Source organism: Euprymna scolopes, chromosome 5 (assembly GCF_053919585.1).
Source record: "Euprymna scolopes isolate OS-2025 chromosome 5, ASM5391958v1, whole genome shotgun sequence".
Classification (NCBI taxonomy): Eukaryota; Metazoa; Mollusca; class Cephalopoda; order Sepiida; family Sepiolidae; genus Euprymna; species Euprymna scolopes.
In genome coordinates this window covers 127,461,097-127,476,476 of record NC_136486.1, presented here as the reverse complement: position 1 = coordinate 127,476,476, position 15,380 = coordinate 127,461,097, and the positions used below count along the sequence as shown (strand labels likewise).

Here is a 15,380-nt window from a genome sequence, read left to right as displayed (position 1 = left end):
CTATCAATAATTTCACCGACTCTTTATCTGAGCTTAAACCTAAACGTAGATTCCATGAACAAAGCTTCTTTCTTAGAACTGCACATCTGTGAAACTCTCTGTTGTTTCCTTGCTTTCCAGCTGACTACAATATGATTGTTTTCAAGTCCAACATAAACAAGTTCTTGATGAGCTGACCTCTTAAGTAATCCAATTTACCAAATTTCCATTACTAACAATAACTGCGATATTGTCCCATTGACTACTGTACACTCATTAACCCTTATCCTCGAGTCGCCTCCGGGCCTTGATAAGTGGTGACTCCTTTGTAAATAAAAAAAAAAGGATCTGTAGCATAATGGATAAAGAGTACTATGTAAATTTAGTTGTAAGATTCTTCTGAAGGTTAACGGTTCAATCCTTAGTGCAGGTAATATAAAGAATACAATTGTGAACTTCTTAATATTTCTACCTGGTCATGGCTGACAAAATTAGCATGCAACCTCTGTAGATTAAATAACGGGTTCTGTTCGAAACTCTGTACAGATTCCTGAGTTTGATAAGATACACCTGAAAGAAGGTCAGAGGTTACATGGACTAAAACATTGTGCAAATAACACTCTAGATGAGAACAGTAGACTGAATAATCCTTATCTCAACAATTCAGAAACAAGATTTCCTGAATTTCAGTTTTTTTTTTTCTTAAGATCTCCTTAAGCCTTAAATTTAAGACAATTTCTGGAATGTACATCATGTATCGGATTTTGATCCAAATTTAAGTAAGAATTCTTAAAAATTAATTTCATCTGTCCTGGAATGGTTATTATTCTAGTGTGTGTGTATATATATATATATATATATATATAAAAATGAACAGGTCAGAAAAACATTGGTACCGTCGCCTAACATAAGAGAGACCAGTTAATAGTAAATAATGTTAGGCTCTCATCAGACCTTCTGCACAGCTTTAAATAAATAAATATTAAGCTCTTATATTGAACTTTTTTTCTTTGTAATCGAGCACTTTGATGGAATTCTTTCCCAAAAACAGTAAACAAATATATATATATATATATATATATATATATATATATATATATATAAACGGTTGGTGCAAAAAATGTTATATATATATATATATATATACATATATATATAGTTGAATGTCAAACAACAACATTATTTTTGCATCAACCTAATATATATAAAGCAAATTTTGAAAATATAATACAGCAATTAAGTTACACAGAATTTTCCACGTTTCATCCTCGTGAGGATTCGTCAGGCTTTTATATGGAATCGATGTTGCTTCGTGTTTTTATATATTTATAAGCGAAATCGATTCCATGCAATAGCCTGATAAATCCTCACAAGGATGAAATGCAGGAAATTCTATGTAGCTTATTTGCCAAATATATTTGCAAAACTTACTACCTAAGTCTACTCATATCGAATCCAACACTGTCAAAATAAATACTGAAAATATATATAAAATTTTATGCATGTATGTATATATATATATATATATATATATATATATATATATATATATATATGTCTTAGTTAAATTTTTATCGATTCAGTATTAAAAACCACAACACATTATACAAATTCCAAGCCTTTGTATGCCAATGCCCTGGAAAATCTTAGATTGAAACAATATTTGTACAATTTGTGCAGAAGGTGTCACTTTGTTTTGTCTTTTGTAGACCTCTTTTCATTCCATTCTGTTTTGTGTTTGTGAAAGGAATGTGTATAAATCTTACCCTTCTCTCCCCCACCACACCCGTTGCCCCCCCCCCCATCCTCTCTGCTCTTCTCCATCGATGTTTCCCTTCTGAATGATACACTTTGCAAGCAAGCATATGACTGTGGATGCGGATGTGAGTAAAAGTATTGATTTTCTTGTGCCCCCCCCCCATTCCTCATTCCTGTTTGTGAACCCACTGATGCACATACTCATTGATGGGCTCCATTGAAAATTACATTCATTTTTATTTATCTATTCTTATGATAACATATAACGAGGTCATTTTCCACCTTTTTGTAACAGTTTTATATATATATATATATATATATATATAATATGAAATGCTTTAAATGTAAATACGGATAATTTTAACAATTTTGTTATTATTTATATTATTTTATATGAACATTTTGTATTATGATGTAGCCTAAATAACATAAAATAATGTAAATAGAAATACTCGTAAAAATATCATTATCTACTTTAAGAACGTTTTTGTAATAACAAAAAAAAAAACATGTCTGATTTAATATATGAAAAGTTAGAATGCGATAAATGCCATTTTCGAAAATGTCAAAAGTTGGCGTTTACATGGAGAGATTGAAAAATCAGGTAAAGCTGACCGTATCTGGAGGGAAAAGGGAAATCATCTACCATTATGAGATGAAGTAAAACCGTTAATTATAAATAATAGATAATATATACAGTAATAAGTAAAAAACAATAATGTATTTATTGTAGTAATAATTAGTAATATTTACAACTAGAATTAAAAATGGGTTTTAGGCGTCTAAAATTTGTAGTAGAATTGTCCACAAATACCTCTGCTGCAGTGGTTATAGTACTTGAAAAAATTAATTGTAAAAGTGACATTCTCTTGAACGTTGAAGGTTCAATCCTCAGTGAGGGCGACCAAAAATACAATTACGAATTACTTGGACCTCTACAAAGTCATGGCTGATGGAGTGAGAGCATGCTACCCCTGTGAAGGGTTTTATTTGAAATTCCGTTCAAATACCAGTGTTTGATAGAAACATTCCTGAGTTTGAAAAGATACACCTAAAGAAGGTTGAAGATTACATTGACCGAAACGTGAAAATCATGCTGAAGACGAATCCACATAATGTGTCAAAAGTTGGCAATTTCGTCACTTTGCCATTCCACAAAATATTTATTTTTCACACAATATGACATTTTTATTATGTTTAGCTTTTGATCAAAATAGACTGTGGCACTTGAATTCTGAATTTTGATTAATTTATTCTAATTTCTCATGTTTTAAAAAGAGAGAAAGAGAGAGATGAAAAAGGAAAAAATCAAATCACATGTCCACCAAAGTTTCGTCTTTATTGTAAGACTTCTTCTGGATGAATAAACAGAAGAAAATAAAATATCAGTACAATATTTGAAAATATACTTGCTGTGAAAAGGATCACTTTGTTCTTTTCAAGAATGAAAAAGTCGTTGGAAATTCAAAAAAGTTATTGCGCTTTGAGGAGAGTAAGATTTTTTTTAACGTCAAATAGCCGTTAATATATTTAAAAAAAATATGATGTAATTTATATTCTTTTTGGAATAAATATGGCCATTATAATTCAAATGTTGATGTGTAACTGAAATGAAATAAGTTATTTATTGATTATATGTATTAATGATTGTAGGTGGTATTTTCTATGGTGTGAGAGAGTTAACCCGTGTCTAAAATTAAATTATTTTCTTTTAATACGTGTATACTTATTAATGGCGATAAATTATAGAAATCTGCGTTGTTTAATTGTGCATGTATTTGCGATAAGCGTTGATTCAAGACCTCTTCGTCGCAGTTTATTTGAAATAAATTTATTTTTGCCTGTTTGAAGTCAGACGTATGATTATGCTGCAATTAATGAGAGAATAATGCATTCAGAGAATTTAAGGAAATCCGATTCTGACCAAAGTTAACACTTTTATACAATCTAATATCAAAAGTGCATTTGAGAAGTTTTATCACCATACAAGAAGAAAACCCCAGCCTATAAAACCAATTGTAGATTCTTTTATAAGAACAGGTCAAAACAAAATGAATGATTCTTTTTAGAGTACAATTGAAATGTGATACGTGACATTTGTATGTTTAGCTTTAATTCAATAGATCATGTTAAAATAATTTAATAAAATCAACAGAATGCAAGGGCGCGGCGGGGGGGGGGGGTAACTTACAATTATACAGTTATTATTATTACTTATTCTGGCATGTTGTATGGTAAATTTATTCAACATACATTGATAAAGATAATGACTGTTCAAATACAAACGTTTGTACTTATAAAGAAGCAAAGAAAACCTGACGTTAACCTTTTTCTCAAGAGAGAGGCCCATTTTTGCTTGCTTCTTTCCAATGTAAAAAAAAAAAATGCCTTATTTTTTTATATAGTCCGATTTTCTAGCATGAATAATCGGATAGTCTGAAACTTAGAATCTCTGTCCATTCTGATAGTAAACAAGCAGATATTACTTTACTTACTACATAATAATGCCAGAATTGTCAGTCATGTGTCTGGAGAGCCTCATAAAACCACGCTCACTATTTAGATGTTAAATGCTGTGTGAACACAAAGATGGAAATAGGAGTAAAATAGGTTCATGATAGTTTGCCTTGCTGCTGTATTCCAATTGACAGTACCCTAACTCTTTGGTAGTGCTTATAGTGGCTGCTTTATCATCCATTGTATAATATTGAAATGGTTGTAGTGCTATGTCGTGCATGGAAATGGGCCCTGCACTCATCTCCGGTGACGATTCCCAAGGCCACATTCCTGTGGATGAGGAGTCGGCTGATGATCTACTTGTGTTGCATGATGGTGGCAATGCACATCCACTTTGCCCAGCATCCCTCACCCTAAACTGAAACTATAAAAATGACAGCTTAATCCAAAATAATGATCAAACCAGACACACACTCTAACAACGCTTCACCTCCTCCCATGAAGTTTGCATTTACAAATATCTGTGGACTAACTTAGATGAGGTAGAATCATTTCTCCTGGCAAACTCCCTGGATATCTTAGCACTAAGTGAAACTAACTTGTACTTCTCTGTCTCTTCTAACCACTTTAACTGATCTGGTTATCTTCCAATTTGTCATAAGGACTTTGACAGACACCTGCACAAACTTGGAGTCTATATTCCTAACATCCTCCCTTTGACTAGGGAATCAAAACTAGAATCAGACGACCAGGTGTTCATGTGTTTTAGAATAGTTTTACAACATAGTGTTAGCTACTTATGTTTTCTTTATCGCTCTCCCTCGACCCAAGACTGTACTTGATTCGATCACGTCTCTGACAGTATAGATGTAGCACTCTCTCTAGACACTAGCGTCCAAATACGTATTTGGTGACTTTAATGTGCACCACAGTAGTTAGGTCGGCTTTTCTAACTACACTGACACAGCTGGTAGCATCACACATAACTTTTCTATATCTCATTCCTTGACACAAACAGTAACGTTCCCAACCCGTCTCCCAGATTGTCAGGACCAGCAAACCTCACTTCTTGACCTATTTCTGACTACAGTTCCTGAGGATTGTGTAACACATGCCCATTGCCCTCTTGGTCATGCTGTGATAATGATAGATATCACCCTAAACTCTCAACACCAAATTGAAGAGCCACTGCTCAAAACGACAAGGTACTACAATAAAGTTGACTGAGAAGCCAACAGGGATCAAAGAGATGCTCCATGGGGAAATATCTTTTCTCTCCCTGCTGAACAGTGTGCAAATGAGACCACTGAATGGTTCAAAGTGGCAATTAAAGCACATGTTCTCACATGTAAGTTCTTTAGCAAACCCCACTCTCCCCAATGTTTTATTTCTACTTGTGTAGTTGCTATTGCTCAAAGACAGCATGTATACCACAGGTTTATCCAACATAAATCCAGTACAAATAGACAAAAGTATACAGAATCTAGAAGTAATTGTAAGAAGGAAATAGCCACAGCCAAGAAAGAATATACCAAAACCACTAAAAAGTGCATTGAAGCACAGAAATTAAGAACTCGTGACTTCTGGAAAATCTATAACAGTGTAGTCAATAATGGGCAATCAACAATTCCTCCACTATCCAACAATCTTGCAGTTGTTTGAATGGCAACCGAGAAGGCTAATCTGCTTGCCTGTCGGTTTGCCTGCAACTCTACTTTGGAACCAGCAAACCACTTCCTCGCACATTTTCCTCTGCAGACAGAAACCACACTAGATGATCTGAAAATCACTCCTTCTCAAGTACATGATATTATAAAAAACCTAGACATTCAAACGCATATAGCCTGGTCTTATCCCAGCTGTACTATTAAAAAAAATACTCCACTGAAGTTCCTCCAGTTCTCTCCAAACATTTCAACAAATGCCTTAATGTATCCTGCTTTTCTGACTGCTGAAAAACCACTTCTGTGGTACCAGTTTACAAGAATTCTGGTGAAAGAACTAACCCATCAAATTATCGCCCCATTAGCCTCTTCCCTCTTTTCACCAAAATATCTGAGTCCATAATTAATCAAGATCTAATCCACCACCTCACAGCTGCTAAACTTCTGTCCGACCAACAATATGGATTTAGACAAGCCCGTTCTACTGCAGATATTCTAACTGTCATCTCTGAACATATATACCATGCACTGGATAAAGCAGGGGAGGCTAAGGCAGTAGTCCTAGATATATCTAAGGCCTTTAACAGGGTATGGCACGATGGTCTTCTCATGAAAATCAGATCCTATGGTATTACTGGACGAATACTAAACATAATTATTAAATCCTTCTTGTGTAAGAGAAGAATCCAATTTGTCCTCAATGGTCATATGTCAAAACAATATGATATAAATGCAGGTGTACCTCAGAGGTTGATCCTTGGACCTTTATTTTTCCTGATTTTCATAAATGACCTCCCTGATAATGTTGTCGCTGAGATGGGTATATTTGCTGATGACACCACACTATAACAGACACAAGGGAAAAAAGAATGAATACATATCCAAGGTAATGGCAGAAACCTTAGAGGAAGACCTCCGATCTGTGGTGAAGTGGGGACAAAAATGGATGGTTACATTCAATGCTGCCAAGACTAAGCTTGTTCACTTTGATAATTACAAGAAACCTTCTCAACCACCAATAGCCATGACTAATGATACATTACCTGAAAGTAGCTCATTCAAACTCCTCGGCTTAACAACTGCACATACGGGAAATGTTTACATTAACTTAACAATAAGTAGGTTTGAAAACATTTTCTAAAATCGTGTCAAGCTGACCTAATGGTTATCGTACTTGACTCACTGTCTTTAGGTTTCTGTGTTGATCTCAGCTCGAGTATTTTTATTTACTTACAAGAAGTGAACTGTTAAGAAAAAAAACAATACTCACATAACCATGTCTCAAGTTCTTCTTTTTTTAAAAAACTTTTTTACAGAATTTAATGTTACGTTTGATACCGGACAACGCCGGTTACATCTTCTAGTAATTATATATATATATATATATATATATATATATATATATATATATAAGTATTAGATCCACCAACATTTATGTTTTTTATATACTCAGTTTATTATTTAATATTTTCATTTTCATTTTCTGATATAAGCTTGAATGTTTATAATGGGTTTTGGGCGATTTTATACTGCACTCCTTTATATATATATATATATATATATATATATATATATATATATATATACACACATACTATGAATGCATCATAACCTATAATATAAATCTCTCCTGTCTGTTAAAATGTATGTATGTATGCCTAAAACTTTCGATAGAGGCGACAGATTTTCACGAGATCGGTATCGTTTTGAACCTCGACTCTTCGGACGACAAGTAACGAAAAATTGGCTAAAAACATTAATTCCTTCGCCCTCAACTGGGCACTTTTCTACAGGTAGGGGGTAGCTTTTTTCGCTGATATTTTCGAAAGTCATCCCCTCTTTTCAATTGACTAGCCTTAATTTAAACATTTGTCACTTCCACTTTTGGCGAAGGACATAACGGCAAAGACGTCACATTTTTTCACATTTTGTTCTTCCTTCGTGGTATGGGTTCGAGCCTGCCTGCCTACAACCACTTTTTTTTTTTTTTGCTCAACACGCATCTCTAAACACCTGGGCAAAGCCAGGCACCCAGGCTAGTTATTATCATAAAATCAAAGTAAATTCTCTTCTTAACTGGTCTTCCTTTTTTTAATGCTTTAAATTTTATTTTATGATGTTTTTTTTTTTTTATTGGAGACCCATTTTCATGATACAATGTTTTTACCTTATTTTTGAGCTTTAATGACCTTTGCATAAACTATATTAAATTTGGCTGAAGGCTAACCAGTAATTTTTTTTAGCATGTTATGAAAAAACAGACATTCAGTTGATTTTGGGTGCATAAAAGATTAATTATTTTGAATTTAGTATATCCAAATATATATTTGAGCAAGTCTACGTATAGAGCTGTGTAGAGTGCAGCTCCACTTAACCAAGACTAGATAGCTTGATTTAAGTAAATATAACATTATGCTGTTCATCAGAACTTTTGGCTGATTTGGACGTTTGCCGATTATTGTAAAGCTCCACTCATGACTTACAACGACTGATTAGTCACTTGGGTAAATTGGATTCTCAAAAATAGTTTGGCTGGATACCAAAGCTATACACTAACTCCGGTTCTTTCTCTTTGTGTTGGGCTGTAAAGAGAGGCAAGGATTAGTTTATTCCATTAAAGGAGGATGAGGTAAACTTTAGATTCAAGATTATATCAAAGGAAAGAAAAAGCACTTCTTGATCCATATTCAGAAGAATTAAGATAAAGAATTGTTTTACGTATAATTTTATGGAAAATGTTTTACACTAGAAACGTATCTTTGTTGATATATAACATGACTAGCCTGGGTGCCCAGCATTGCCCGGATGTTTGGAAGTGTGTGTTGAGCAAAAAAAAAAAGTGGTAGTAGGCAGGCATGAACCCATGACGCGAAGGTGGAAAAGAAAGTGAAAGAAAATCCGGCGTCTTACCACTACTCCATGATGCGACCGGAAGTCTAAAGCGTTCAAATCTAATGTAGTAAATCAAAAACAAAAAGATGACTTGCAGAAATGGCATTGCTTTTAAACCTTCCACAAAAGCAAATTAGACACAAGGTCGTTTTTAATGTGGGGGAAAACAAGCTCCCTCAAAAAGGGGGCACTCTGGCAGTATCCAAATAAATAGTAATTGTGTCAGTATGAAGGGTGTCCCCTACACTAATCAAGGACCAATTACAAAACAGATACTACCCGACTCGGAGGCCAGGTGTTTGTGTTTGGATAGTTTTGCTTTATTTATACGAAAAAGACAAACAAACGCTGGAGATGATGGCACGGTGGGAATTTTTTTTAATTTGATTTAAAAAAAAAAAAAAAAAGAAAGAAAAAATGCGAGATATTACGATCTGGGAAGTATACGAAAACTTCTTGCATAATCTAACCGACGCAAGAATTCTGATGCAAAAAGCCTTTCATGGACGTACATAAACGCTCGCGCCAATTATAGATTATATTGACACACCGGTTCTCGCTAGTGCTACCAGATTAGTCTGTCTGAAGAGATTGGCTTCATGACCTAAAATGCACTAAACATTAATATTGTTTTTCATTTTTTTTCTTGTCCTTTGAAAAACTGAATCATATTCCGTAAAGTAAATAGGAGGCCATTCCAATATTATGCTCCTTAAAACCTGTTAAAATATTCCAAACTGAAATTTTGGTAATATTTATTAATTGATGTCTAATACCTATTGTTAAAATTTTACAAAATTAGGTGGTACTTGAATTTTCATGAAAGGCTCCAAATCCCTTTTTATTCTCTTTGCACAAAACTAAATTAAAGTAAATGTAGCCCACATTATGATCCGTTACATCTAGCAGCTGTGTTCCAAAATTCATAATAATTAGTTTAAAAGTGAATACTGCACAAAAAAAAACAAAAAAAGAACAATTTTCCTCTACAAAAAAATTCAAACCAAACACCATAAAACAAATTTAAAGATATAAAAAAAACTTGAAACATGAAAACTTTTCCAAAATTATTGGATTCAGCATTAAATAACCAAAAATAGTTGATATGCGATAAAACCAAACAACCAAACCAAAAACCGGTTCTCATTAGAACACTGAAGTTTAGCAAGTTGAGCCTAGTCGGTATTAGATAAGTGAATGTGAGAGGTTGGTGATACCTCTCTGCAAAAACTAACGTTGTCATCACCTCTCGTAGCAATATACATGTAATTGAGGACCGTTTGTGAATTTAATATTTCTCAGAAACTTTTCCCTTTGGAGAAAAATGACTACACAGGATGAATGCTACACCAGGTACCTTGTGATAAGACCTTGTTAAGTAATTAAATTGGAGGGGAAACTGAGAGATATTGAGCCATGATTGGTTAAGCAAATCATGTTCAATGGATTAGGCTTGGTTGTTTTGTTTTATGGCATATCAACACTTGTTGAGATATTTAATGTCGAAGCCAGTAATTTTTGAAAAAAAAAAAAAAAAAAAAAAATTATGCTTCAAATTCTTTATATCTTTAAGTATTTGTTCAGTGTTTGGTTTGGTGGTTTTGTAAAGCGAAATTATTGTTTTTGTTTTTAACTTCATAGAACATTTTAACTTTTACAAAGGGAAAGGAAAAAAATAACATGAATGTTTAGGACGTTTTAGGTCAAGAAGCTCGTATCTTCAGACGGCCTGATCTGGTAGCACCAGCAATAGATTAGAGGAAGAGGATTTTTGAAGTTGAAAAAACAAAGTAATTGTTAAAACAAAACACTTGTAATATAACTAATCTATTAAAACGAAATGATGCTATATGATGGATATTCGGCATACATTCTGTATTAGCCTTGCAATCCTAGAGGCACCTACTTCTCTTCAATTTCATTATAACCATTTTCACTGATAAGACTTGAGTTGAGACTAGAGTTTTGAAATCATAATGTATAATGTTTGACTCCTACGATTCCAAAATATTTGAATCTGACTGATTCCTTATTTATAGATCTTTCAATATTCAGACGCTCTCTGGATTCTTTGGAGATTAAAAAAATACAGATTTGACTCCTTGTATTCCTGTGAGTCAAACTCCTTTCAAAACCTGTGACTCTTGCAACCCTGGTTGATACATGGCATATGATTTTCAAGCAATTGACAAAAATATCTCCAACTGGGATTGAACTGATAACCAACTGATTAGAATGCAAGAATTTCAACTGCTCAGCCTCACACACAAAGTTTCACCATGTGAGCTGTGTTTCCCATAACCACTTAGGGAAGATAAAAATAGTCAAATATCTTAGGAATATATGATGCAACTAGCTGTCAAGTGATTGCTTTTTTTTTTTTTGAATGAAGTTAATTACTATTGTTAAAAAAAAAGGTGTTTGTAGTCATAAATCCATCCTAATGTAGATATCTGCCAAAAAGATAAAATCCAAGTTGACATTCAACATACGAGAAAATGATCATAGCAAATGAATATATAATATTTTGGCTACTTACCAGTATAGGAGTGAAATCTAAATTCAGAATATGGAGAAATCGATGGAAATCCACTCCTATTCAGGCTAATAAAATTCATGGGAATAAACAGTTTATTTTAGTTTATTTTTGTAGAATGTCATTTAAACCAGTGTGACTTAATAGACCCTGAAACCTTGGCTGACAACCGATCTTGGAAAAGCATATTATATAGGTTGCTTGAAATTAGTGTTCCATCCAATCAAAAAGATGGTTTTGAATCCAGACTATCGAAAATAGTTCTTTTTTTTTTTTTCGTTTTTAATTCTTATTCATCCCAAGCAAGATATATTGCCATTGGATGTAAGGGCCTACTATATGGGGCCATGCCTGCAGGTGGGTTGGGGGGGGGGGCTATGTAGGGAGTTGAGTGACACAATATTTGTTCACATTATATTAAAATTTATGCACGTTAGTACAGTCTAGAAAGTAGAAAAAAGAAGGGAATTTGAAATTCCAGCAGTTCAAGAGAAGAAACTATTAAAGAAGAAGGCTCTTTGGCATTTATGGACTGCTACAGTGGAGAGGTGGGATTTTGTTGCTTGTCGGGTTAGTCAAGTTATTTACCCTGAGGAGGTTCAAGTGCAACGAGTTTGTCAGAGCACATTCCATTAAAGTACTTGTAAAACAAACACAGGGATGCAACATTGTCGTGATAGGACAGGGGTTAGAGCTTGGTTGATAGTGTGGGACTATTAGTTTATGAGATCCACAGAGTTTTATAGAAGATAAGTTCTATAAGAAGAAGAGTTCTATAGAAAGATGTTTAAATTTGATGGTTACACATCTGTTAGTTATAGATTGCAAGAATCAGGAATAAATGTGCTAAGTTCATTACTAACCAGCAGAGCATCACTGTCAACAAAGGAAAGGGTCTGTCAGGCATGTGTATGCAGTGTGATGATATATAGTAGTGAACCCGGCCAGTGAGAATTGGAGAGGGTTGAAGATTCTAGTCTTCATCCTTAGAACAAATGTGATAAGGAAAAGTTTATGGTATATTTTATGAAAAATTTTTCTACATATAAAACAAAGATATCTCTGTATGCATTTCTTTGCTCGGCATCAGCTGCCGGTGATTGATCTTTAAAAACAAAACAAAATAAATGGCATATTTGGAATCAGTAGGTTTCTGCAAATGTTTTAATCTTGTTTTAATAATGAATTTTTTTTTCTGTTATAATGATGTATAAAAGAATTTTTTGTTTAAAATCCATATTAACCGTTACATTAATTCAATGCTGCCAGCCATTATTTTAAACAAAGTTTAACTTTTGTAAATGAATTGTTAGAAAATTAATTGCCATATTTAACCCATAAATGGGGGGAATTCATACCTTTCCACCATTAGTGATGTTTAACATAGTTTATATTTAGGAAATGCAGTGTTAAATCTAATGCTGTAAAATAAAAGGCTTTAATGGGTTTATATTGAGACAAGGCTGGTAAGGATTTATAAATAAAGTAGTTCATGACATGTTTTTATTAGCTGTGTTTTATCATGTCTGAACCAACTGGCGCCCATGATGAGAAAGAATATGAAACCTCGTTTCTATTTTTGGATGTGACGTCAGTAAAGAGTTCTGATGAAGAGAGATAATTTTTTATTTATTTATTTATTTTTTTGACTATGAGTCACCACTAATGAAAGGTAAAAGTCACTTAAACTGACTATTACATATATAATATCCAGCTTTAATATTTTTTATCAAAATGCATATACTTTAATCTATAAATATAAAAGCGAAAATGTTTGTATGTATGTATGTATGTATGTATGTATGTATGTATGTATGTATGTATGTGTGTTCGCTTTTTCTGTGTGTCTACAAAAGGCTTCTTTCAGAGAAGAAGCGGTCGCTCACTTCACAATTTTTAAAAACTTTTTATATCATATATAAATCGTAATATCTCACAGTTAACAACGAAGCTCGCCTGTCTATTTAATTTACTCGATTTTGAGAAGATAATTATTCAACATTTGTCGCTCGCCGCATGTGGGTTAATCTTTTTCCTATAACATCTTGGGGGCTAGGAAAAAAAGCGTTCAGCAGTAAATGAAATCCCGCAGTCAAACTTGACCTCATTAACTCATTAAAACGAGCACCTGCTAAATCCAAGTAATTAAATAAATTCAAACATTTTTCTGTAAGCATCTCGCGGTGGGGCAGTGGTTAACGTCACACGTTTTTTTTTTTTTTTTTTTCACAACTTTGCCTCAACGGTTTGGGTTCGATCCTCATACTTACTTTTTTTTTTTAAACCCCCCCCCCCCCCTAAAAACACCTCCAAACACCCGGGCAACGACGGGTACCCCTCGCTAGTATTTTTATAAAATCCAATAATCCTACTAAAAACTGCATAATGTTGCAATCTTCTCTCTAAATATTTTTGAATTGATTTTTTTTTCTCATAATTCATTACTCTTATCAAATTTTCATAAGATGTGGATAAAGAATATATGGATGCTGAAGCCATTGAAACTTTACCTTAGAAAAATTAGAACATTAGAACACAGGTTATTATGATTGCAAGAGTTATAAGTAGATATTAATGGCAAAATTTCCTGAACTAACTAGCAGAAAATCGCCACTGTTGACTAAAAAGAATCTAGCAAACGATGTGTACAGTGTGATATTGTATGGAAGTGAAACCTGACTAGTAAAGGTTGAGGACATGTGTTGCATGGAGAGAAATAAGATATGTGCAATGTGAGTCTTAAAGACAGGCTTAGTTCTAATGACTTTAGAGAAAGATTAAATCTAAACAGTATAGAGCAATGCATGCAGAAGTGTAGACTTTGATAGTTTGGTCACATTGCTTGGGTCAGCAGATGTAGAACAGTTAAGGTAGCATGTTTAGTTCACAGGTGAAGGCCAAGGAAAACGGAGGTTGTGATAGAAGTGGACTTGAGAGAAAGAGGTATAAATAAAAACTTGACCAGAGATAGATTAGTTTGGAAGTTAATTTCTTAAAACTGTCCAACACATGTCAGCATGTTAAACCGAATATGATGATGATTTTCAGATGCTTATATGAATTCAGATCCCTACATTATAACAGGTATTATAATATTAACTTAATATAATATTAACTTAATATAATATTAAGCTTTTTTTTAATTACATTCACCCTAAACAAGGTAAATGACCAGTGAGAACTAAGGGACCACTGTAAATAAGGGACCATACCTACAGGGACACTGTAAGTAGGGAGTTGAGCAGCGAGATGTTTGGTTCATGTTGGATAAGATATTTCTTTATTGCCTTTTTCACAAGTTATTTTCAACTCTGAAAAATAGTGCCACAGAATGCGATAGTGCTACATGGATCTTTTGTTTATTTTATGTTGTAAAATTTGTCTTATAAATTAACCTTAAAGAAAAAAACAATAAGCTACTGTTTCATCAATGCTTTTCTTGGTTTTGTTTTTAGTTATTGAGTTTCATTTATTGAAATATTAAAAGTTAACAGCTTTTTACCCCTGCATTTTCTTTTTCATTGACAGCCGGAAGCACCAAAGCCAAAAGAAACTGGCAAGAAGATTCGACGAAAACTGCCGCCAATTCCAGCAGACGAGGAACCAGCTACAACTCCCAGAGCCACAGCTCAAAAGAAGAGCCCTTCAAGTTCTGTCCCACCTGCTCCCAGTCGAAAGGCCCCCACAATTAAGGCAGTGAAAGGAAGCCCACATGGAGACAATGAGGCTGTCTCACTTAAAGACGACTCTAGCCGAGAGGCAGGCCACCCCTCCCAGTTGGTCAAGTCTACAAGCTCATCACTCTCCGGGGTGGGGCGAACGAATGGGAACCATAGCTTACGTGCCAATGGTGCTGGAAATGGTTCAGGCACTGGTCCTTGTACCAGCAAACAGAAAACTGCTGGAGGTCCAAATGGAACGACTTCAAAAGGTAAGAAGACAATGGATACTTTTATGCCATTCTGCAATGAAAACACTTTCAAATTTAAGTATGACAAACCAAGGAAATTTAATTTTCAAACCCCTGTATACATATTGAACAGAGTCTCCATGCTATGTCATTGATTTTCTATACACCCTGTCGATAATAAAAA

The 15,380-nt window shown here is 33.9% G+C and overlaps 1 protein-coding gene across 1 annotated transcript in view; it reads left to right on the top strand.

The window, feature by feature from the left end:
• LOC145276968 (uncharacterized) overlaps positions 1 to 15,380 on the top strand; it is a 925,232-nt gene that overhangs the window by 595,123 nt on the left and 314,729 nt on the right. The window contains exon 8 of the mRNA XM_080128511.1: positions 14,815 to 15,217. Coding sequence (XP_079984637.1) covers positions 14,815 to 15,217 — 403 coding nt within the window. The remainder of the gene's footprint in view (positions 1 to 14,814; positions 15,218 to 15,380) is intronic.